The sequence below is a fragment of the Notothenia rossii genome (genome assembly GCF_949606895.1).
Source record: "Notothenia rossii genome assembly, chromosome: 7".
In the NCBI taxonomy this organism is placed as follows: Eukaryota; Metazoa; Chordata; class Actinopteri; order Perciformes; family Nototheniidae; genus Notothenia; species Notothenia rossii.
Window position 1 is genome coordinate 68,442,940 of NC_136905.1, and position 25,970 is coordinate 68,468,909.

Here is a 25,970-nt window from a genome sequence, read left to right on the forward strand (position 1 = left end):
TGCAGACGATGAAGCAGAGTGCAGACTGTTGAGAGTAGTCCCAGGAGGTGTTATTCAAGAGCATTAGCAAAGACATACACACTTGACTCTTGTTCATGTTTTGCTATTGAAAGCCCAATAGTGTTATGAATCTCTGTGACGTCCGAGACATTAACTATGGTGTAGCTAGGAAAAGAGAAAACATTCCCGATCAGCACAAAATATATTATCATAGGTTGATTGTGATTCCTTTTCCAAGTGTGACTTCAGAATTTGGTTTGGCAAAAAGTTAGATTTTTTATATCTGATATTGAAAAGAAATGAATCACAATTGGATATTTTAAGACTATTTGTTCTTACTATGAGAAGGCAGGGTGGTTTGCATGTTTGATCTAGCACTCAGGGCACACAGGCAAAGAAAAGAAAATCTTGATTCAGAATTTGGTCTGTCTTAACAGCTTTGGTGTATTTTAAGAGGTGAAAGAAGTCTTTGCGGGCTGAGAATGAATTAATTATTTCTTACCAACCCATTCAATGCACAAAACCATCTGAACCACCAGTGGTCAAACCCCACTGTGGTCACACATCTAAATCCTCTGGCTTCATGCAGAACCGTGTCAGCCATTCATCATTCGCCACTGAGGTCCCTGTGTGTTTCTTTCAATAAAATCCTGAGGTCTGAACCATAGCATGCGCACCAATAAATATAATATCCAACCCCAAGGGGATTTTCATTACGCTGTTGTTGTGTCCCTCATAGCAACACGGTCATGCCACGGCATGGTGGTGAAGTTTTAGTTTGTCCGGAAATTCAAAAATAACCTGACAACAGCCTCTGTCATATTAAAATCACCCTAAATTGCAGCTTTTTGTGAATGTTTAATCTCCGCTAGTAAATGTTTAACTTCCACTGGCTGCTCTCACAAGTTGTTTCCAAAAGAATTTGACACTCTGAATCACATTTAATTGTTAAACTGACTGGAGCACCATTGATGTTGATGTTGTTTTGGAGGAACAGCTTGACATGTCATGGACCACACTTCAAATATTTATTTCTTAAAGCGCTTGCATTTGCTTCCTGCCAATGAGTGAATGTAAGAAGAAAAAGATATTGTGCCTTAGTGAGGGTGCTATGTACTACAATGACACCTTAGAGAGTTTATAAGATCAACCGTTGTCAGCCGTGCAGCACCACAAGCACACAATGAATGGGTAAAATAATAAAAAAATATCTGCTCAAAAACACAAAGACTTCATGTTTTCTAGTATAAATGAATTAATATAGGAAAAATGTAATCTCCTAGTGATCGGTAAATAAAAGAAAAACACAAAAAATTGATAAAAGTATGACATTTTGACCAAACGTTTCTAGTAGTGACAGTACTCCAGTGTTCCAGAACTACAGAAAAGACTAGGAATAACAGGAAAACACAAAGTCACAGAAACATTTGCAGCGCTTTAACGATAAGCTCCTCTCTCCTGAAACAGGGAGGATGTGTTCTCCTCATATGAGGCTGCATAAGGCCAAACATCAGTGAACAATTAAAGCCGGTCTCTTTTTGATAACATCTCCAGTCATTATGACTTGGATAATTGTGGGTCCTGGCAGAATATTTCTTCTTGTGAAAATCTGGGTGTGTCTGAGGGCTTATCGCTCCAGCCACTGAGGCTGGATCAAATCATGCTCTCTGTGTCTGGACGGCCTTCCAGGAATCCTGCCAGTAGCAGCCAGAGCCTGGGTGAAATGAATTACAGTCGGGTTGGATCGATTCAGAAAGCTTTTTTTGTTTTCTTGCCCCAGAGGATAGGGCTTATATTAGAGCAACAACTGGACCTATTGCAGAATTGGAAGCAGCAAAGGTTCCCGAGAAATGTGTTCAGCAAAGAGTATTATTTCGATGTTGCACACAAAAAGGAAAAGGTGAAGATCCAATTAATTTTATAGGTTTAATTTCCCTTACCGTCTGCATAACATAAAAATAGATGCTATGAACATTTGACCTCATCGCAGTTTATAGACACTACTTTATCAAAACATATGACTGCTGCTGTCTACTCAATCACAGGCCAACATCGGTGAACAAAACAGTTTCATTTTCATCTCTAGGGGGCCAGCAGCACTGCCAGCCTCTCTGTTTCCACCTCAGCGTGTATAAAGTGGGGGTTTCAAACTCTTATGAAATCCAGAAAGGCCTAAATCTGTCTGGAAGAAAAGCAGTGTGGTTGGAGTGGTTCAGGGGCCTGAATCAAAATGCCTGGAGACATGGTGAGCTGAGAGGCTATTCAATACTCTCCAGTTAATTGTAGTTGCTCTGATCATTCACTTAGTGGAATGCCACAAGACCGGTCAGCAGGAAGAGCCATTACAAAGTGCTGACTGAGGCTATGCCTTCGCTGGTCAGTGTCACGTGTCAGACTGCTCCGAAAGAAAGCCAAGTGGGTTTCCAATAAGGGACGTGATTGAGGGAATATATGTACCGGTCGTTAACATTGGATTAAAATGCAATAACAACTTTACCAGAGGTTCCCAGAGAACACAAGGGTAAAATGAAGACGAAAAGAAGGAAACTTGAATTTTGACGTATAGGAAAGAAGAGAAATGTGTGGGATGTGTATGTTTGGCCCTTTTGGAGGTCTTCGCCACAGGAACCCTACATCCTAAAATCTGACTAAGTTCTGGATTAAGTTGTTCCTTGCATGGCCATACTGCTTATTCATGCTTTCAACACCATGTCCCATATCTGGGAGTGGAGCCTGATGGATGCTCTCTCTATCTGCTCCTGGACTAGAGGCTGGAGTGCATAATGGGACAGGCGCCCCTCTTCCTCTAACTGCCCTGCAGTGTTTGTCCCTCCGACAGCTGCATCTGCACAGGCTCCTGATGAGAAGGATTTGGCTTTGGATGCTGAGCCCGCTGGCACTGCGGCCCAGGGAACGTGTTTCAGATGGGGCTTTGGAGAGTGGGGATGGGGAGTGAGAAAGACATATCTGTCCCACGCTGAGTGTGGAGTTCTCTATGGTGCTTTGTTCCCTCTGGCCTAGCAGGAAGCCCAACACTCCTGGGACTCGTTTGGCTCTGTGTTTGTAGAAATAAACACACCAGCTCTTCCTGGCCTGGCTCTGTCAATATTGCTGTGTGGTAAGCTTGCTTACATTCAAAACGCCACAGCACATTTAGACACACTTATTACAAAACATATGCTACATCAATCTTGGTTGATTTACTACCAATGTACAATATATTGTGCAAAATTCAACATTTCCTCCCCTTTGTTTTAGCATGTAGTAAGGTCACCTGAGGACAGCAGGCCTCCACAGCTGAGTCTGCACTCTGTTGACCCACAGAGGTACCAAAACCACAAAACCGTGGCAGAGGATGTCCAATCGTGCTACAGAAAGCCCTGTCCCATGTCAAACTGGAGAAAAATACCGCTCGATTTAACCTACATGTTACCAGTGTCAGGGAATAATTTTCTTAGGTATTCAACCTTTGATACAGTTCATAATTTTCTCCTCTCACTGTCTCCTTTCCCATGGCATAGGTCTACGGCCTTGGGTATTGCTGCTATCTCTTTTAAGGAGGAGCAGCTTGGGCGCATTGTTGTTGCCAGTCTGTGACAGAGCACAAGCCGCCATGAGCTTTACTGTTCAGGGACGTAGGTTCCCTGGCGCGCATTCTTTTCTATGGACGAGATCAGGGTCCATAATGTTTTGTCTCACTTTTGAATAATGTTGATTATTACACTCCGAACTAGTTAAAACCTCGAGCTACAGAAGGAGTTCTTCAGAATTGGTTTGGCAACCGCTGTGTCAACTCGTGACACACCACCTGTCTTGTCAACTCTCCGGCCGAAACTCCAAATAAACCATCAGTGTTTTCCATCAAAGCTCCAACTCTCCTCGTGTCTCACTGAGTCCTGACTCTCCATTGCTACAGAAGTTTCCCCCACAACCAGCAGGATCAGTTTTTTAAATAAATTAAGAAAAGCAGTTATTAAGATCCATGATTTTGGTGGTGCCTATATTTCACATTTGAATACACATAATATTACAATTTTACAATATATATGATATATTTTACATTTAAATTATACATGACAGAGATGTACTTACTTTTTGTTATTTTGGGGGGGGGGGTTTGTTGATATCATGGATTGTCAAGAATGTGATTTTCTTTTGTTTTGACCATTTGAAGAATAGCTGTTACTGCTATTATAACTAATAGAGATTCCAAATAAAGTAAATGTCACAAGGGAAAACACACCAGGGACCAAGGTCAGGGTAAAGGTACAGTTTAAAGCTTCAGAACGCAACACACACACGTCTGTAATTCACAATTGAGAAAACCATTTAACCTGAACCTGTTCAAGTTCATTTCCAGTCTTCCCATGCAGGGATACAAATCACAGCTCGAGACACTGTCATATGCCTGGTTTAGAAGCAAAATAGAGGCCTATTCAGACGAGAGCAGCACATACAACCTGTGGGAATTACCCTGCACTTCGCTCCTCTTCTCTACTTCAGCCCGGCTCCCCATCTGCAGGCCTCCTCTGTTTTGGCAGCGGCCGAAAAGGGAGACAAGAGGACGATTCTGGACACGTCCTCTTTGAGTAATACAGCAGACTGCCAGGTGGTATAGTAGGAAAACTTTCCCAGGCTGAATGTTTAGATATACATTTTAGTTTTAGTACACACATACCCTATCAAAGTGGTAAGCATCAAGAGAATTATGAGATGGAAAACTACCGTGCTGCACTTTTAATTTATTATCCTCCTATGAGAGTCTTTTTAGGCAAATTTCCATTCCCCTTTTTCTTTTTTTAAGGTCTGTTACACTTGATACCTGTAATTCATTGGTGATCAAGAACATGGGTAATGATATTAAAACAACATTTCACCTAAGGGATTTTGACGGTGGCTCCCGTCAGCGCTGGTGGTGTGGTCTGTCTGGAGTGGGAGTGAAAGCGACCAGTGATCCATGATTAACATGGAGAACTCCCGCTATGACCACAGTTTCCTCTGAGAAACGGCTGTGTGGCTATGCGCAAAGCCTTGAGTCAACAATCCACATAACCGCCAGCCCTATTAGTCACTAGGCAAGCTGTGGGGCTGATATAAGCATAACAGTTAATGCAGAGAAAGCCGCATGCCTCACCCTCTTAAGGGTCGTTCTGCTCCATGTCACTGGGTGTTTTTGTTTTTCTTCAACATCTCAATATGTTACTGTTTGGGACCCAATTTGTAATCATCCCTGAGTTAGAGTGTGCTTTTCAACATTGCAAAGGGAAAACACGTCAACAGGCTAAGACATTTATACAATAATGTATTGAAATTCATTTTTTTATTTAGTTCAAATAAAAAACCAGTGGTAATAACGCTGATTAAATGTCAATAACTTAAAATTCAGGCATCTTCAGACTACCAATCCGATAACAGTGCAGTCTTTTCCCAACATTTGAATAATGTATGCATCACCACATGGAACTCAGTACAATAATTTTTACTCAGTAGTATTATGTTTTCTACATTGTACTGAGGTACCGTGTGAATGACAACATTTTCTAACACTAAAAACTTTTGACGAAAGCCACCTTTGTTCTTTGACAGTACTTAAATAATAACTCTAAATGCAAACTCTACCCAAGACAAGACAATGCCTTCTGTCAATTGCACATTCATCATAGTGGTGTAAAAGAATGACAATATATTCCTTAGGTAACAAAGTAAAACGTTCAAAAAGACTAACTGTGTGCACTATCACTGTACATCTCTTTTCTCAGGTAGCGGCTGCCAGCTATCCTTAGTGTGATTATGTAACAGAGACGAGAGAGAGATGACCTTTGGAGAGACGACCTGCTCGCTGCGCACACATCCTGCTCTGCCCTGCTCTGTTTCCTGCTGAGCGGACTGATGTCAGAGAACGGTGGGGGGTATAGAGTTGATACGGAGGACTCATAGGAGGTGATGAATACGTCCTCTGTGCGTTATCACAGTTCCAGCTCAGCCAGAAGTGTTCACCACTGGCCCTGACCTCCATACTGGGAGTTGACAGACCTAGCTGTGATATGCAGGATCTCGTGCTGACAGGACAAGCTCTTTCACTACTGCTGAGCACAGCGCCCACAGGAAACACTGGTTAACAGTGAAACACATTTAGACAGAGAAGGGAATTGATATATGTTGCCAGCTGCATATAGGATGTACCTATTTTAAATCTAACAGGTGTAATCCTACAGCCTGCTGGGACAATTTAGACAGTTTAAATGGTCAGAGGAGGAATTGGAGGACTGGAGAAAGAAGTACAAGAAAAGTTGTATTCCCATGTCCCAGAATCCCACTGAACAGAAGGCTCCTCATATGTTTTGTCCATCCAAACAAGACTTTTATTCTAGGCTGTCACTCATAAATGTGTTGCATTCATTCAGTACGACTATTCAGGAAGCAGTTTATTATTAAGATAACATTTCAGGAGGCAGGTGTGCCCACACAGGACTGACAACATGGCAGCTGTGGTTGGATTTGACAGAGCGGAATTCCCTCTGAATGTGTTAGACAGATCTGTCACGGTGAAAAGGACTTTGCTTTCTGTCTGAAGGTTTATTATGAGAAAACTGCAAATGAATGACTCCAAAGGAAGATGCTAGCTTAGCTTCAAGCCTGGAAAGGATACTGTTAAGCTATCAAAATGTGTTATCTAGAGATGTTATTGGTCAATTGTATCTAGCAATTTGATTGCTCCATTGAATTTAGTCATTTGATTGGCCCATATGATCGAGTCATTTGATTGGTTAATTGCATCAAGTCCTTTATATTGGCCCTTTGAAACAAGTCATTTGATTGGTCGATTGAATCGAGCCATTTGTTTGCCAAATTTAATTTAGTCATTTGATTGGCCAATTTGGATCGAGTCACGTGACTGGCCCATTGGATTGAGCCATTTGAATGGCCCTTTATATTTGGCCATTGTCAAATAACCTATGGGAAGTCGGTCATTTTACATTCAATTTTGTTTTGGGGGTCACAGCAATGCAATGCAGCATCAGGCAGCGTCTCCCCCACGCCACAGACAGACATGAATGTGAGAGGACTCATTGCGGTTTGCAGCTTTAATTAACCTTAGTTTTGATCCATTTGTCTCTATAAGTCTCATTCCTTCTCCACTCTATTTCTTGTTCTTGGCGCCACTTGATAGGCTGGGTCAGTAACAGGGTGCTGCTGACATAACAAGCCAAGTCTGCTCCAACAAAGACATATATAGTACCTCACACCTTCTCTAGTAGGGAGAAAGTACTGGCTTAGTGTTTCATGTGCAGGCTGGCCTTTGCTCCCTCAGCATAGTTGGGACAAGACCAACATGAGCTATCTGTCAGTTGTCCTGGCTTCTTTTCTCACTCGTAATTGAGCCTTGGCACTGATTTTGTCTCTATCTGAACCTCACTCTCTGTGACCTCACATTGCTCGTGCTTTCCTGACTTTGGACGCAGTGGAACATCAGCCTGATATTTGAAACCAAGGCTTGCATCCACCACTTTTCCAGGGGGGAACCTGTCCCACCCCTAAAAGATCATTCTGGACTGGGAGAATGCAGAACATTTGCAGCAGTTCACAAGGCTTGGGCTCTACATGTGAATTATAAAAGTACTGAAATAAGAAGTAAGTAAAGTATTCCAATTCAAATGTACTAATGTGTAAAGGAAGACTTTTTTATATTTCGGCAGAAGCTTTAAGTCTGTCCTGCAGATTTCAGAAAACATGTTTGTTGAAAGAACTAATAAGTAGATTAGTCTGAGCTGCGTGCTTGAATATTTTGCACTTCACCAGAGGGAAATGATCCATCTTGAACTCAACAGCACCTCTTAGTCAACTTTTGCAGAAACATGAAAAACGGACACAGTCATAATAGGGGTATTCGTGACTCAGGCAAACTGTCTGCCTCTTAATGTTGAACCTGCAGCCTTGTCTCTTGCGATTTGTCCCAGACCTGTGACTCAGGACGCAAAAATGTCCTGTGAGTCAAGAACAAAGACAACATATGCACAGCAACTGTGCAGTCCTCAAAGGGCTTGTATTGATTAGAAGATTTACTACAACTCTAAGATAATCGTTTCGGGAAGGAGGATGTACAAAAAATCTTTTATGAACCATCTGCCAAAACATTTAGTAGTTTTATTGAGCTACCACAAACATGTGGAGGGCTCAGCCAGCATTGTTCATAACACCAGCAAAAGCACCAAATGACACAAGACCCTCACAAATAGCACAAGAAGCACCATAAGTGTCAGATGTAATTGAGAATGTTTAAGTGGTTTGGTAAAGAGAAAGTACCCAGATGACAAACTGGCTAAAAAGTGAATGAGGACCCCAGGGCTCAAACAAATTGTGGCACTTTAACCGACTGTGAGTGGATAAGAAAAGCTCCGGCGAGAATCCCAAATGGAGCATAATTTGACAAGATAAGTCTAAACCTGTAAGCAATAAAGACCTGTCAAAATTCTTCCCGGAAACAATTATTTCCTTTCAGCACCCTCCATCATGAATGTACTTCTTGCCAGGGTTATGCAATGAATCAAACAAAAATGTTATTTCCAACAAGATTGGAATGTGGCATTACTGGAATTAAAACAGTCAGACGTTCAAGCCAAGAAACGATTAGGCCCGTCTGATTAGTAGTTCTTTGGAGGGTTTGCTGAATGCACTAAAAGAGGCCTTCATCCAAGCAATTATTAGTTGGATACATTATAGTCACCGTTATTCCAACAAATCAAAGAACAAAGTCAAAGCCTAAAGAAAATATAATCTCCCAGCTCTATTTTCACAGCAAATAGCACGGGTAATACTCCTGCCTGGTAAATCATGTAATATTTTCCTACATTTCACAGATTTACCTTAATGCTTTCTCAAGCATGGCAGCAAGTGGCAGTAAATGCTGACTTGCTTTACTCGCTATTTGTTTTACTTATAGTGTATCAAAGATTTAACTTCTAAACCCATTCATCTGGTTTTAATTTATTGCAAAGATAAATACAACCAGCGCTGAACAGCAGTGTAATGAACTACTGTTTGTTGAAGGATGTTTGATCATTTCTTATAGCGCAGTGTACCATTTGGTTTTCTATGATCCTGCCTGTGTGACAGTATTGGTGGCTTGAAAAAATATCTCTCAGTGAAAAGCCACAGAATAATAAATTCACCAATTAAATAAAAGATATTGTATATACTCAAATGAAGTCTGACTTCAGACAACAAAAGTCTGGTTTCTCTGTCTGCAGGGTTGACATTGTAAATAAGGAGATACAAAACCTGCTTATGTAAGTTCTATTCTCTGTTACATTATCACGCAAAATTGTGGCATTGACCAATTGCAAATTATCCTGGTAGTATTGAGGTTTGATCAAAGATTCAGAAGAAATGATCAAACTATTTTTTACTGCTCCATAAACAGGAATGGTTTAGTGAAAGCTTTAATACAATAATTGATGGTATTCATTTTTAACAAATTGTGTGAACTAATTGTCCCATTAATGACCAAACTTACTATCTGTCCGACAGTTAAAGCTAGCATTAGTTAGTTACTTGGGAAGCTACTTGGCTATGACATCTTTTTGTTACCCTTTACAATATATGTTTATTAAATGAAATCATCTAGAAATCTATTGTGTCTGAATGGCTACCCTCAATTTGTGAAACTCCTTCTAAATGGTTAAGGTTAGGCATTGACCACACACTAGTGTAATAGATGTTTGTTCATCAATTACACTAGTTCACCAACTATCCTGGTGTAAGCTATGAGACTCTTCCCGGCTATTATAAGAAGCGTTAGGCAGCACAGCTGCATCACTTACACAGGCGGTCTGGTGGTCTGGACCTTTGTGGTATCGATGACCTGCCTTTCTGGCGGCCTTCTCTGCGGTTGGTCTCTCTGGAAAGGGTTGGTCCCGGGTTGAACGCGCCTCAGGGCTCCTCCATCACGGATGTACACCTGCTCTGGAGCCACCTCCTCACAGCGGGGCCCCTGGAAGCCTGAGCGACACACGCAGGTCTGTGGCCGGCTACAGGAGCCACGGTTCTGGCAGGGGGGCTGGCAGTCAGCTGAAGAGAGAGAACAGATGGAGATCAAGTTTTCAGCAGGTCATGTTAGAGCATGTGCCCCCCTTGTATGAAGGAGCAGCAGCAGAAAGACTTTCCCTGATCTCAACACCGGGGCTCACTTTAAATTGATTCAATCAAGGGGCCATTAGTTTTACTTCTCAACCTTCTCTGTCCCTTTCCTTCAGCAGAGGGCCTGAAGGGGCTGTCATGTTCAATTTCTCTTGAGTTTTTAACTGCCCTGTTTAGTCTAAATGTATATGATCACCTACATTAAATCCTTATCCAATTTCTGGCTGAGGTAAAGCCTATACTTCAGGTCCATTGCTCAGTTAAGTGCCGCCAGCATTTCTATACAAAGTGAGTTCCTTAAAATATCTTTCGTCACTGATCTAGAATCCAGTGAGGGCTTTCACTGTAACACAGGAAGCTTAAAAAGCCAATGAAAGTAAGAGGCCATAAAAACATGAGCGAATGGGAAAAAACTCAACGTCAACTGTAAATAGCTGACACTTCATCCACTAAATGCCTGTGTCTTTTATTTGAAAAACAAACAAAACCTGTAGGGGCTTACTGTACTTTAAGAGGAATGCGTGCATAATATTATCAATAGTCTCCAAGCTTACGGTCTTAAGAACATTTCATGGTCATGGAAAAATAATCTGTGTCACTCTACCAGCCCACCCCCGCATCACACTCCAGATACTGAAAAACCCTGTGGCACGCAGAGCAAAGTAAACAGCCTCTTGATCTTGTGACACAAATGTATGGTGTGGACGGCACTTGAGGATTTATGACATTATCCTCAAACAGTAAATCAGGCCACTGGTCGGTGGTGGTTAAAGCAAACAGCGGCGCTCTGTCAACAGGGCTGAGGAATGCTATTGACACAGATGCTGTGGACACTGACAGATCGCACGCAGGAACGCTGCCACCGCTCTTGGCAGGGACGAGTGCTGGCAGTCGAAAAAAAGGGCCGCACTGGTGGCGAACAGCGCATTACCTGCTGTGAGTTTCCTGTTGCCACTCTGCTCAGACTCAAGGGGATAATTTATGTTTTAAAGTGAAGGCACTCTGGACCCTAAAAATCTATAGAGCCTGATGTGGCCCTCTTTGTCATTTTCCTTGTGTCACTTTAAAGCTCATGTCACCAAGAACAGACATTTTTAGGGTCCAGAGTGCCTTCACTTTAAAATCCTTGCATTTTTCATGCAAGGATTTTCCATCCTTGCATCATCTAAGACAACTCAAATGTACTGTATACAGTACATTTGAGTTGTCTTAGATGATGCACACATATTGAAAGACCACTGCATTAAGCATCATCAGCGTGTGGTACAGTGAGAAAAACTAACACATTGAAGATTAAATATCAAACCACCCTCTTCTTTTTTTTTGGTTGACCAGATTTGATTTAGAAACCAATTCACTAGAATATTTTTGATTTAACTACTATGAGGAAAATATAGCCCCTTTTTTTGATTAAGCATACACATTTAAAGAGATGTGGTTGTGGATATATATAACTTGGAATGTGATCCGAATTTTCCATCATGGGATCAATTAGGAATTGCCTGGGCTCTGTTTGGCAAGGAGTTATATCAATCATCTAACTAAAGTACGTGCCGGCTGGCTGCCACCGCCTCGTCCGGAGTCTGTTTAACCTCAAGTTTGGGGATGAAGAGGTGGATCCAATAGTCCAAAGATTCCAGTGACATTATGCCGCAGGGGGAGAACTAGGTAATGTGTGAGACTGTGTTCTTCAAATAAACCGTCTGAATTAATATGAGAAACAGTGCAGGTAAGAAAATAATCCAATGAATGGCTGGCTGAGGATGGGATATGTGTTTAATTCTGCAACATGTGGCACGTTTTCAGCCATGGGACACACATAAATGACACCAGACAAACATGTCGCCTGTGCTGACAGTAAAGTGGACAGGTCAGTGACTCTGGGCCAGACATGTGCCTCACATGAAGCCTGTTGCCCGGCCGCAGCGTATCCTGCCACTGCCTGTCTGTGTTGTCTCTGGGCCCTGCCTCTGGGCTGTTGAACACATTGTCGCAGTAATTGCTGTCATGCAGATTTGTCTTGCACATCATTAAAACTAATTGGCTCACATTCCATCCATTTTACAAATATGTGCAGCAATTATTGTTTTGCGAGAGTAATAATAAAATGGGAATCCATCGGAAATAAAAGAAAATAAATGGCAAACATTCCTGGCATTGCCACTTCACCCTCAATTATAACTAAGACGGACTGGCCAAGTTTTGCAAGACTGTTGAGATCCAGTCATCTGAAAAGGGGAGACTGTAGTTGGCAGCTTTGAACCCTCCAAACAAACATGCTGATCCAGGACAATCTGTATGAAACACATTATTAATGCGGACACAGCACTTTCTTTCCCCTAAAAATATATCTTCAACTTTACATTTAGGTGGGTCTGAGGTATTTTCTCCCTTCAGTCCTCAAACCTAAGCTACATAAGGATATTTTAAGGAGGCCTAAAGAAAACGCCTGACGGCCATGGCCATCTTTCTGCAAATAGTGTTCACTTCGGAGTAAAGGGATCACTTCTGTAAGAATATAAACCTTAAAAGGTATTTCTGTTGTCAAAGTTTGAGGCAAATGCACAGTAATTCTGTAGGTATATTAAAGTAACCGTAGGGTCTTTATAGAGCTAAGCATGGTTCAAATTTCTCTAGTGGGCTACAGTTACCTGTTATAAGCTTAGGAATGCATGTGCATGTCTATATTAGGAAAATTACCATTCTCGCTCCCCCCATTCACTGGACTCTAATTTCCAACTAAGAACTTGTTTCCAGTTCATTACAACCCGCCAGAGATTCACCGTTCCCCACTCTGTGACTCAGAGTAACACAACCCATCAAATCTTTACAGTTATTTCATTCAGCAAGGGGCCATTTAAAACCAATATCCGACACAACTCAAACATGTAGAGAAATCTCCTCACTTTACGCAGGTCAACAGTGCTACCAGAGGTAATTTGATCTTTTTTGAAAATAATATTGATAATGAAAGCATAATCGCCAGAATCTTGGGAAGGACTCTCTCCAGGCTGAGCGCATTACGCGCCATTATGAGATTTAGAGGCTGGGAACTGCTCCAGAGATTAGAATTTAGTAGAATACGACAAAAGGCTTGACTAAAGGCCCTTTCAACGCTGTAATTAAAGAGAGGAAGTTAGAAAATATCAATGAAAGTAAAAATGACAGTTGCCGCAAATGACCTAGAACTGTCTGTTTCAGTGTAGCCGTTTCTGGTTTGATTCTAGGAGATACGATAAAATAACAGTGTTAAATCTATAGAAAGAATGGTGTATATACATGTGGATGCAATGTTGGTCAAGAATGTTAAGCCTCAGCGATGTATGAATGGGTGAATGATAAAGTATAAAGGTGAAGAATGAAGTATGTAAAGCTCTTTGAGGCGTCTCGAAGACTGGATAAGGAGCTAAAGTACAGTCCATTTACCAATTGAATTAGGTCCTAGGATTTGCTCTAAATTTAAAGCAACTGTATAGACAATCATAAAACTCTTGTCACTGAAACCTAGTCTGTTCAACATCCTGCGATGACAGCAAGAGCCTCTTTTTAGGAGTTACCACTGAACCTGACAGATCTCATGAAATAGGTCAAGTGTTGAGGATTGTGGGAGGCAGCGGAGGTAAGCAAGCTTAAGATTTGCCTCTCATCCGGACAAGCTATCCGCTAAGGGAGTAAGAATTGGTCTATCGAGCAGTTAATACAATTGCCTCTCAATGCTAATCATTTCAAGTGAGTGTTAATCTCTTTACAGCATGTGATTTCCACATGGTTGGCATTGCAAATGCTATCACTTCAGGCTTGCCAAACGCTAACTTAACCAAACTGTTACTGTAACTCTAAAGTCCTCTATCAGTCCTAATCAGAACCAGAACGAGGGAGTCTGACACTGTTTGACTAATCCTTTATTTTTCTCTTTGTGGTAAATCTTACAAGGGTAATATTTCACCGGCTTAAGGTGCCTATGTTATGGATGCACATATTGCAGTCAGTGTGGGTGTTTTGGTCCAATACAGTAGTTGTAGCTTTTATTCTCCTAACCCACCTCAGCTCTGTGTGGGGATTTTGTTAACCTACACTTGACCCATGACACTGTGTACATTAATTTTAGCCGCGCTATATCGTGCCTCCACCCCTCAGACTCCCACATTCAGCTTCTAATGAGCCACATGCTGGGGCGCTCTGTCAAGGATATCTGGATCTGGGGGCGTACGCCCGCAACATGTAAAGCTGACTCTGAGAGACGTGGTGTTCACCAAAAAGCCACAAACCCCATCCTCCTGAGGGATCACATCGCAACAACTTCCATATGGTCTTTAAGCAGGAGAGTGCCATGATATATGGTTGACTACAGTCTGACTTAACAACACTGGGGCCTCAGCGAGCGTGTGTGTGACTGAAGGAGAGGGGTGCTGGTTGTTAATGTTGCTTTGTAACTGTCAATCAAGCCCTTTCTTGCTTTTCAGGCTTTCTGCTAAGAGATAGGCGGTAGTCGTCAACTTTTTGCATCATTTTGGCGTGTTATTAAAGAATATCTTTCATCTAAACATAGCCATGTTTGTTCTACTTCTTCATTACCATAATATAGCAGCTCATGAACAAGAATGTGCAAATAAACAAGAAATAAATTCAACAGTAAGATGTCGAGGTCCAGATGCTGAATAGTACATCATTTGCGCCACACTTTTGTCTATGGTAGCAATTAGAAAAACATGTGGCGCAGAAGGCAAAAAACAGAACGCAATTGCAACCTTTAAGCAGACACACCAGCTGGAGTGGAGAAAGCAGCACTCCTGGTTTGTGGAGAAGAGCAAAGAACGAGCTGTCCAGCATGTTAATGATGGGTTTTGGGCCGATGGAGTGTGTATTGATTACAGGATATGTCCAATGGACCATAACTCTCTGCAGGGCTGCCAAGGGAGTGTCATGCCCCTAAACTAAACCCCCACAAAACCACACACGACATATAAAGCTGAGGAAGGCTCTGTGGCTGTATGTGCGGCAGTCATTTCAAATGAAGTCACCAGAAACACCAGTGTTTTAAAAACCTCCTCCTGTTCTTGTAAAACAGAGGACGCCGCTCACAAGGTTTGGTTCTCATCAATGTAAGCTCTCTTTTTTCAAAGCTGTGGGAAAGTAGGTTTTTCTTTTGGAATATGAATGCCTCAATGCTGCAGAATGATGACAATGTATTATTAAATAGGTGAGATATTCATCATCATACAAGCTGAGGATAACAGCTGAAATCATGCGCCTTTGATGTATTAAAAACTGCACATTTTCCTCTGGATATCAACTCATAGCTAATTAATTTAGCATTGCTGTAAAATTGTATCCTATTGACTCAGCGGGTCATTGTTCACCCTGCATCATGTGCTTCACTTCAACTCATGACCTCTAGCTGAATGTCCTAAGAAGTGCCATAAAACCATAACAGTACAGTTCATTCATTCAATTTGTATGCATAATAAAGTATATTTCCTACCATTAAAAACAAAACACATGACAAGTTAAAATAAAAGCAAATATCACAGAGCTATGTGTGTGCTTTTGCCTTCGAGGCAACCTTTTGAAGAACAAGTCTTAGTTTGAATGCAGAGGGCAAAGTTCAATGTAAGACTAAATCCAAATATAGGAGGATATTCTATTGTGTAGCAAATAAAAAGCAAAGCGAGACGGCTTGTATCTATTAGGTGATGGTGAACCTACATTTTTGGGTACTGTTTTGGAGGTCAGAAAGCGTTCGCACATGTTTGTCCTTGATACTTCTCCAGCTGCTTCACACATGTTGTAGCAAAAGAAGAGCATAACTGTAAAAGGGATTCACACACAACAGCAACTGTGGATTTGTATAGTTTTGCTATGACTGTTTGTAATATTTTTTTCACATAAAACCCACATTGGGATGGTTTGATTTCTGTCATGGTGAACAGCTGCTTCAATCTCTGAACATAAGACTTACATGCTCTCACAACACTGGAGGGCTTCAATCATACTTAAACTACACTGGGGACATGGTGGTAAATAGGAAACATGCTACATACGATATATATAGTTTGGAAAGAGAAGGAAAGTTACCTTGTCATGAGAGAGGTAAGCAAGAGAGAGAGAGAGAGAGAGAGAGAGAGAGAGAGAGAGAGAGAGAGGGAGAGAGAGAGAGAGAGAGACTTTCTGCATGAGGAGTTATTTTAGGGTTGGGGTGAGGCCCTGAGATGCACAGCAGGCCAAAGAAAGCTGGAAGGCAATCAAAAAGGAACTATTTTCTACCGTGTTTCACTCTGTCAATCACCAACTGCTTCAGAGACTGAAAACAACTTTATTCGTCCCTGTGAATGATGCACCTTTCATCTGCACTCTCTGAGACAGTGAGGGGTTTAAATTAAACAACATCTGCTTTTTTTTAGAGGGTCATGCTCCTGCCGCTGGCTGAAAGTTGCCATGTGTGTCGCGTGCTTTCGCCAAAATATTGTGATGTATAGTGTGGTGAAATAAATTCCGTTAAAGCCGGCACTTTAGGGAGCATTATGAGCTCAGGTTAAATGTAAAGCCAGTTTCTGTCTGTGCTGCAGGGAGTCTGTAAGTATTCTATATTGTCCCGTACATTCACTGTGTGTGGTAGACTATGCCATTAATCCAATTACTAAAACAGCCATGTCAACTGGAGGAGCCAGAGCAACACAACATAAATCTGATGGATAGTGACCCTGGCAGTATGAGCGGCGCCGACACCTACTGTAGCATTCCATAGCCGTGTGTGGTTTTGGTGACATAACCATTGGATGGATTTCAGTGAGATTTGATACTGTACAGACATTTTTGTCCCCCTTGGAATGAATTTCAATTTCTTCAATACTTAGTTAATGACAAAATACCTGCAACACACATAACACCCCTGCACTGTAAGCTGACCTTTATTCTTAGTGCTAATTTCTTCAGGCAAGGAGGTTATGTTTTCGGTTTGGTTACTTTGTCAGCAGAATAAAGAAAAAACTACTGCGGAAATGTTAATGGAATTTGGTGGAATGGTGAAGCACGGGCCAGGGATGAGCGGATCTTAATCATGGGACAGATGCACTCTTTATTTTCACGATTCTCATGTCACGTTTCTATGTCTAGGTTTGGGTGTTTTGCTGTTCTCCCTGTCATGTTTTCCTCCTGGGTTATTGTCTGGTCCTTTTCCCTGTGTTTTTCCTCCTGTCGTTAGTTTCCCTGGTGTGTCTAGTTGTCTGATTGTGTTCATCTGTGGCCCTTGTGTTTCTCCTCCCCTGCCCGTCTGTTTCTCGTCTTGTGATTACCCCTCCCTGTATTTAGTCTTGTCTCGTCCTGTGTTCAGTGTTGGTTCGTCTTTTGTTGGTGACTAAGTTTACCGTGGAGTGTTTTTGTTTGTCCATGTTATATATTAGCCCTTGAAATAAAGGTATTATAAGTGTTATCTGCGTTTGGGTCCTGCCTGCTTCACTCCTCGTATCAATTATCTTTCACATGGTAAACATTCCATCTGCTCAAAACAGATATTGACATTTAGCTCGAAGAGAAAGCTGTGTCTAAAGTAAGGACAGCCTCACAGACCTTTGTTGTAAAACTAGGAGGTATTTGACTTGCCAAAGGGATTCGTTACCGCAGTCTGTGCCTCCTGGTAGCCTATCCAAGAATCCATTTACAGCTAGGTATGAGTGAAAGCCACATTGAAAAGGTACAAAGATAAGAATGAAGCCTCTGAAAGCCGATACAAAGGAGGACAGATAAAACTCAACTCCATTCTCCGGTAACACTGGCTTTTAAAGGTCTTACTTTAATTGTTTTTTCCCAAGAAATGTGGTAAACCAAAACGGCAAAACAGCAATTCATCACAGATTCACCACCTAATTCGGGGTTACTGTATTTACACATAAACTTGCCAGCAATTTAAACTTTCATCCTATTATCACAGCTAAGTAGCTTACTATTTTGTAAACAGATTTCTGTAGCAATTTCCTACTACAATCTGATACACATTTTATAGAACAACTTGCTCTTGTGTGCCAATTACTGTCACATACAAGATTCCCACAGCTTCCTAAAGTGGTGTAAGATTACATGAAATCCGGTTGAAAATGTTCTATAGGGATTTTGATCCAGACGTTCAGCTGACCATCTGCAGTGTTCAGCACAAACACTTCCTCAGTATTGCAGCTGACAGATAGTCTTGTATTGTAACTAAAACAAGGCTACTGGTGGGCTGTGGCTGCGTGAGGATGCAATATGGCCTCCCTCTGCTCTTCATCTAAGAAACAATACTTTTTTAGGAACAGTTGTGAACCTGGGCTCAGCGGACAATAAAGTATAAGCGCATGACCCAAAAATCGAGATGCTCCATTCATCTTGAACTTCGATCCTGTCTTCAAGTTAACAAATGGAAGTAACGCCAAGCTCACACTTGGCCAAACACAACGCTCATACACACTGCTTTGATTCTCAGCCACCATTAATAATAGTTGGGTAAAACGTCTGTCATAAAAACCTGCGAAGTTTCATCTTTACTTAAAATCATCAAGTTAACTAAAAGATAAATAAACATTGGCAGTCTAAACGCAATGTTCTGTTTTTAATCGATCAAAGCTTTGTACCTAGAAACCCTGGCTATTTTGAGCGCATGGAATGCAAAAACAAGTCTGCTAACCATCCATCCTGAAGCCGAAAACAGAGACAGTCAGCACCGAACCTGCCAGGACATGGGCAGGATGGAGGCTTCGGAGAGCCAGACAACAATCTCCGACCAGACCCACAGAGACTCAGACGTAGACGGTTTTATATCCACACTTCTAAAGACATGTAAGCGCACTCCCTGGACAACAAGTGATCCAATTCCTGCCATATATTTGCTATGAGCTCAACCCAATTGAACAAGGAGGTATTGTTTGGAAGCCATAAGTGTAGACACCCAATCCAGCAAGCAGCTGACACTTTTAATATTAAACATGACTTCAATCCCTTCAACGAGAATTTCCTAGAAGCAGCTCAGCCATGATATGTTTTTACTTAATCTTCCAGACAACAGGTTTGTTCCTTTTACTTTCCCCCACTGTGAAACTGTTTTCTCATGCTGCCATGCCTAATAAAGCAGCCTGGTTCTCTGGTAGGGACGAAATAAAGATAGCCTGACCCTGTTTTCCTCCATGGAGGTCTTCTACGTGGGGGCTTCCAGTCCCAGCTCCAGTCTGGGCCTTTGTGTTGGCACCTTGCCGGCCGTGAGGCTTCACTCAGCTGATGATAGCATAGCCTCCAGTCAGACCTGGGTGAGGGCCAAGCTGTAAGAGGGTCCAGATGGTTGGACAGACCCTGGCCTCCTTAAGATGCATTGCCTTGTTTAACACAGGCAGGTTAGACTGGACCTGTTTTTGGCTGATTAAAAGTATTTACTCTTTTAATTTGAGTAGCCGCAGCTCCACGCTAGATGTAATTTACACCTTGGTAAGTGTGCCTTTAGCTGAGACTTGAGAAAAAAATGAGGAGGATGCTTTGCACTGGACAGGAGGGAAGGAGATCTAATTAGGAGGCTGCTGGGGTCAATCAGCTTGTTGTGTAATCGGCAGAAATGTGTGTCAACTGTGTGTGTGTGCTGTGTGTGTGAGGGGGACAATTAGCAAAGAGAAACTGAGAAAACAGTAAACAAGTCAAAGAGAGGTAGGCCTATAGCTAGCTAGCTGCTACATTGATAGATAGATGCCAGCTGCCGTGTGGGTTTTACTTTACTCATAAAATGTAAAGATAACTCTCTCTAAAAAAGCTCCAATTCCAACATGTTATTTCTGTCTGCAGCAACAATGGCGGTCGTAAAAATGAAATTCAAATATCACATAAAAAGAGTCAATTTAGTTCAAGCTGTAGCCATTTCTGTGCTGAATTGGAACCCGTCCTCCAACCCAAAATCAGATCTTTTGTTTTCAGCAGTGATTCCAAAACAACAATCCACGCAATTTTGCATTGTTTTTTTTAGCTTGTAATGTGATAGACAATATTAAGTTAGGATAAAAAAAGCAGCATCGCTGGGTTCATTTAGAATCTGTGGAAAACCTGCAGTATGATTGCCGGAATTCTGCGGGCACGGATAGTGTTATACCAATTTTGCTTCTCAAGAAGTTGTCGATTGTTCATTCTCTCGCAGTATCTTCTAGTCCACTTTTTAATTATCCGGCAGTTAGGATATCCAATACTGCTGAGGTCAAATAAAAGAAGAAGCAGTTCCACCCATAATTAAGGGCTTCTGTCATAGAGCGAGCCAAGTGCTAATGATGGTAATTTCCATGCGGGGATCTAACGTGAAAATAAAAGGCATGGGGACAATAACATCCTAGGAAAACTTTCATTGGGCTATTCCATTTATATTTTCAGTCTGTGTGAATAAGATTCTAAAGCCTCTGTCTGAGAAGTTTACTAGTTCAGAAAGCTCTAATATACATAATGCATGTCAGTGTGCTTGTGTGCTGCTTCCAGATCTTACAACCATGTTTGTCCTTAGTATGTAAATAATAAAATAGATATATTTCGTAGCTGAATAAAAGATTATTATTTCAAATGTAAATAGGACAATCAAGGTTTTTACTTACGTTTTATGCAACGATTAGTTCCTGGTGCCAAAGCCCAGCCTGAGCAGCACTGCTGACCTCCACAGACATTAGGCCTGAAAGGAAGACAAATACAAAAAAAGGTGAATTAAGACACTGACGGTACAGCTTCAAGCCTCCATAAATAACAAGGACATTTTAATAATCCATGGAGCAATAACATCAAATCTTTGCATGACAAGCTGATCTGGTTGCTAAGGCTGTTACAGTTACAGATCATTCCATTTTGGCTTTCCTATTGATATGAACACTTTAGAGATTACACTATAATTGCATTTTATTTGATAAAAATGTCAGGGCAAGTCACGAAACCCTATCTGAACGAGGATCCACAAGTCCCTCTGTAATGCACGAGTCGAGTGAAAACAAAAACAGTTATCGGAGCCTTGAAGGGATTATGAGAGACACACGGGACATGAAAAGCACCCTGCATCTTCTATAAACCACTGAGCAAATGAGAGATGACAAGTTTTAAACAGTAAGAACTGCATTCTTTGCACTCTTTAATCCACACATTCAGCACGGGTCAATTTATCGAAGTGAGATAGATGAAAAAGCACCAGACCGCAAGAGCAACTTGAGGGCCACAGTCACCGAGCTGGCAAGGATCTGTGCCCCGTCATCCTTTCACGAGATATTACAGTAAGTGGATGCCTGACTCATGGTGATTTGAGAAGATAACGGGAATTGACTCATTGAACTCAGTTGGATTGGGCTCATTAGATACTGCAAGTCTTACTGGGGCGTCACAGGGATAACATGCAGTTGTTTTGGGCCCTCTGGCAGGCTTAACTTTGTCATAAATCAAACACATCAGGCCAGGCCCGTGCCAAATACATCAGTCATCACATTCAAATTCCGTCAAGGGATATATGTATGTAATGGAGAACGTTATACAACATAATTAGGATCCTGCCCCAGGTTAAAATGAAGATAAAACCATGTTCACACATAGTTATATTTTTATTTCAAACATGAGGCACAGGGTATAATTTCACCACTGAGATATCTCAATCAGTCCACAACTGACAGGTGCACACAGAAGGGAGTCATACTGAGTCAACATGTATGTAAAGGAGAGAAAAGTAAACCCGGTGCTTCCAGTGCCTCCGGGTCCACTAAATGAGGGATCTCAGTGGGAATTCAGAGAGGAAATGTGTCATGAAAACACTTTCTCTAACAAGTGGCGGGTGATTCATCTTAAGCTAATGAATCAATGTGTCACCGTTCAGACTACTATAATGTTCCCTGGAAGTTATGTAATGCCACCTTTATGTTTCTATAACACTCAAAGAAGCCAATACATTCAACACTTGAGAATGCTTTTTTTTTTGGCAATGTCAAGCAAGGTAATAAAGCATGTCTGATTGAACATTACAGGCAGGAATTTACTTAATGCATTGCTTTAAATTGACAGCAACGCAATTCAACCATGCATGAACTGTCGGCTTGACGGATTGGATAAGAAATGTTATTTTTAAGGTGTGATGGATCAGGGCATATTGACAGTGCACAGTAAAACACAGTTATTTTGTGGACAGAGTAAATACATTTCAGATATAAGTACTGGAAAACATTCCCAATGTTATCAATGTTTAGGTTTAAGGCAGGTGAGTGCAGATTATTTGTATGCCTACCGATGGCACACCAATTGCCTTAATCATCCTCCGCATTAATTGGCCATATAAATAATCAATTTCCTAAAGGCAAGAGCCCATTTTATGACACACAAAAAAGATATTTTGTTGGTTTTTCAGTGTCTGCAACCCAAGGTGAGCCATTAAAATCCCCCTCTGATTATTATGTAAACCCTTTTCCCTCTGGTGTGTATCACGCTTTGTCCCTATGGAACAAAAAGGACTGGATACATGAAGGTTCATTTCACAAAAAGAAAAGAGCTTTAATGTGGAAACAACCCATCGTCCTAAGTTTAACAAAGACAAAAAAATAGGGATTTGCAGCTTTGACAGAGGGCCATCTGAGAAACAGGTGTTTCTGATCACTAAGCAAATTTGCAAATGTTCACCAGCCAAGGCTCCGGTTGAACCATATAGCCACAGGCAAGAGAATAAAAGGGTGCACACATTGAAGTAGTCTACAGCCATTCTCCTACTTTCATTTAAATATGCTGTAATTTGTAGTAATGGGAGGAAATGGTGATAATGCAGTGTTGCATTAGTCTCAAAATAGTTCATATATTCATATACATTTGATTTGCTGCTCATTATACACCTCCACTATAAGCCAGTAATCAGCACAGTGTTTAACCTCAGCTATTATTACATGTCCTGCCATGACCCTGATAACTAAACACACACATTACAGTCATTTATATACAGCTTTCACCTAATGCATTCCATCCACACGGCTTTGTATTGACATGGAACACAACTTTGAAGCCCTTTTCTGCGGGTCATGTTACATAATTACTTGGATTGCATTACAGGAAGAGATATTCTGCTTTAGTGCGCCACAACCACTTTACAGTAAACCACATGGACTCAGTAAAATAGGTCACACACATTCCTAAAAAACTTCTGTCCATACAGTGAACGTGAATGGCTTAAACAGCTTGATAAAGCAAAGTAAACATGTTTTATAGTGGAGCATTTGGCTTCCGTTCTTACCCAACAAGTCTCCTTGTGCTGGCAGAGCCGGTCTTGCTGCTCTGCCTCCGGTTCACTCCGCTCCTGTGCTGCAGGATGCCCGGGTGTCTGGCGGTGCGCAGCGCACCATCCCGCGGCGCAGAGACGGGGTCTTCCCGGGAGACGCGTGCAGCATGAGCCGGTCCTGCTTTGGATGTTTGCCTGTCATCCCCGTGGGGTGATGTGCCCCTGGGAAGTCGGACAAGAGTCATTGACCGGCTGGTCCCAGGAGAATTTTCACTGGATGGTTCCGGAGATGCATCGTCCTCTGGTTCCCTTGGCGAGTGACCTTGACTCCTCACCCGGGATTGCTGCTTGTTCGACACCGCCTGGGCTGCCCCTGCACCCTCTTTCCTCCCACCTGTTGTGTCCTTGTGACTGTCACCAATTTGCACCAGCGCAACAGTCAAAAGCATCAAAACAAAAAATCCTGCGCGGTCCATTTTCAGCAAGCAACGTTTTGAAAGTACCGCGTAAAAATGCAGATCACGTTACAGTTGTATTGAGAGCCACTAAAATGTGAGCAAATGAAATAAAAGCCCCCGATTAATCTACACGAGTTCAGCAAGACGACATCCTCTCCCAGGAATGAAAAAAGCCTGGATACCTCTTCATAATGCCCAGGTAAGAGATTGCGCAGTAATGTCTTCAGGTTGTCAAATCAGCACCTAACTACAGTCCAAAGTGAGAAACTCTAAGCTTTCCTTCCAGTAGTGAACAACTATTATTTTAGGCAAACATTATTCCATCTGTTTTAGTTTCTGTTAAACAAGAGAAATAGGCTCAAAAGAGAGCAGCGTGCTGGCTTCAGGGCTGCTGAAGCTGTACTCCAAGTGAGAGAGTTTGAATCGTGCTCCCATGAATATCACCACCTCCTTGGATCTGAAGTCACCGGGAATTTTTGTAGGGATTGCATGCGCTTTGCAAGAAGAAACTCCCCCTTGTCGGCTGTATTGTTGCTTCACTCACGGCACCGCTCGGTCCATGTGCCCACACGCACTTTCTATGCCAAGTTACATCATGTTACTGAGCGTCTTTTCCTGTGATCCCTTTGAACAGGACTTTTGGAATTATCGTGAGAGCAGCATACGTTAATCGCTACCTTTCATTTAAATTTGAATTAGCATGCTACTACAATATCATAAAAGCTCAGAAACCAGATGTTTTTTTCCTGAAGATCCACAACACTGATTGCTGGATTATTGGAGTCAATCCATTCTCTTTTATAATGACTTGAATTGATTGAGTGTAGAGTAGGCTAATTGTGTCAATTTATCACATTGCCACAACACAGTGTGTAGCACAGTTCAATTAATGCTGTGGTTCATCTTTTATAAATAACAGCGCATTGTGGCCATTTGCAAGTTTACAGACAAACCAGCAGTAAAATATATGGGAAATCTCAAACTCAATCTTGGAAAACAGGTTATGTAACAGATCCCATTCATCTCCCCCTCTCACCCATGCTGCATCATCACTTTCCCTCCGATTGTCTGGAAACAACACATTTCTCTTCTCCCATAAGATCTTAAACAACCCAAAGAGTTGGCTCGCTCCTCTCATTCAACCCGCAAGATGCACGCCTGTCTCTCTCATGAGTGGTCCCTGAGCACCATTACCACACACTGCACTGCCATCCAAAACAAACAGCAGTGGTAAGAAAGACTGTAGTCTGCTCATTCATTCTCCTTTCCTCTATAGCTTGGCTATACAAACCTCTTAGATTTACCACTGAAACTTTTAAAAAGGTTATTGTACACTTAGAATAGACTGTCTCCTTTCCTGTCAGATCACCAAGGAAACATCATGTCTGTGTGAATACTTGGGCTGAGCGCCACAGCTCCTCTTGCAGCCCATGAGAAACCTAATTAGAGAAGGAGGCTGCATTTGTCTTATAACTGACCGAAAGTCTAACTCCACCCCCAGTCATGTTTCCCTGCTGGTGTCGACGGCCCTCAAAGAAAAGATCGTGGCCAGTTGACCCCAGCATCCTAGAAGGTGAAATCCACAAATGTGTGGTTTGCTATCTGCTCAGTGACCTCTGTGAGTGAGCAACTGGCTGCAGACCAACTGTTATAGCAGTGCTAAAGCCTCAGTCAGCATCTTAATCCATTTCTGTATCTTTGGTTTTGTAGGTGGTTTTTAAAAATGTTGGGCCGATGTAAGGCTGTAGCTTGGCAAATCAACTCAAGTCAACACAAGCACATTTAAGATTTTCAAATGGATGTTATAAACCACGATTAGTTACCAAAAAATGTATATTGTTGCATCTCAATTATTTGCTCATTACTGTTACTATGCATGTGTTATCAGCTAAACTAATGTAGTACAGGAGCCTTGTAATACATTACTTTAACAGGTGGGCAAACACACAGCAACATCTCTCTGTGTAAGTAAGTTTAAAAGCCCCGCAAACTGTAGCCTCCAAAGAGATACATATGAAAAAGACCCAAAACGTGAACACAACAACTTTCAGGAAAAGACTGTTGTATTAGACTTTTTAAGCTATGTATTTCAGCAATTAATTACCTCAAATGATTGAACGTTTCTTAAAGTTATAGCTATTTCAACCATTTATCAAGGTTGC

The 25,970-nt window shown here is 41.7% G+C and overlaps 1 protein-coding gene across 1 annotated transcript in view; it reads right to left on the reverse strand.

Moving 5' to 3' along the window:
- The window catches only part of LOC307013684 (latent-transforming growth factor beta-binding protein 2-like), an 85,345-nt gene extending 61,080 nt beyond the window's left edge, over positions 1-24,265 (reverse strand). Inside the window, exons 1-3 of the mRNA XM_079641173.1 lie at positions 23,366-24,265; positions 20,721-20,794; positions 9,822-10,068 (exon numbers count right to left, since the gene is read on the reverse strand). Of these exons, the coding sequence (XP_079497299.1) occupies positions 9,822-10,068; positions 20,721-20,794; positions 23,366-23,826 (782 nt within the window). The 5' untranslated portion in view covers positions 23,827-24,265. The remainder of the gene's footprint in view (positions 1-9,821; positions 10,069-20,720; positions 20,795-23,365) is intronic.
- Positions 24,266-25,970: the final 1,705 nt, after the last annotated feature.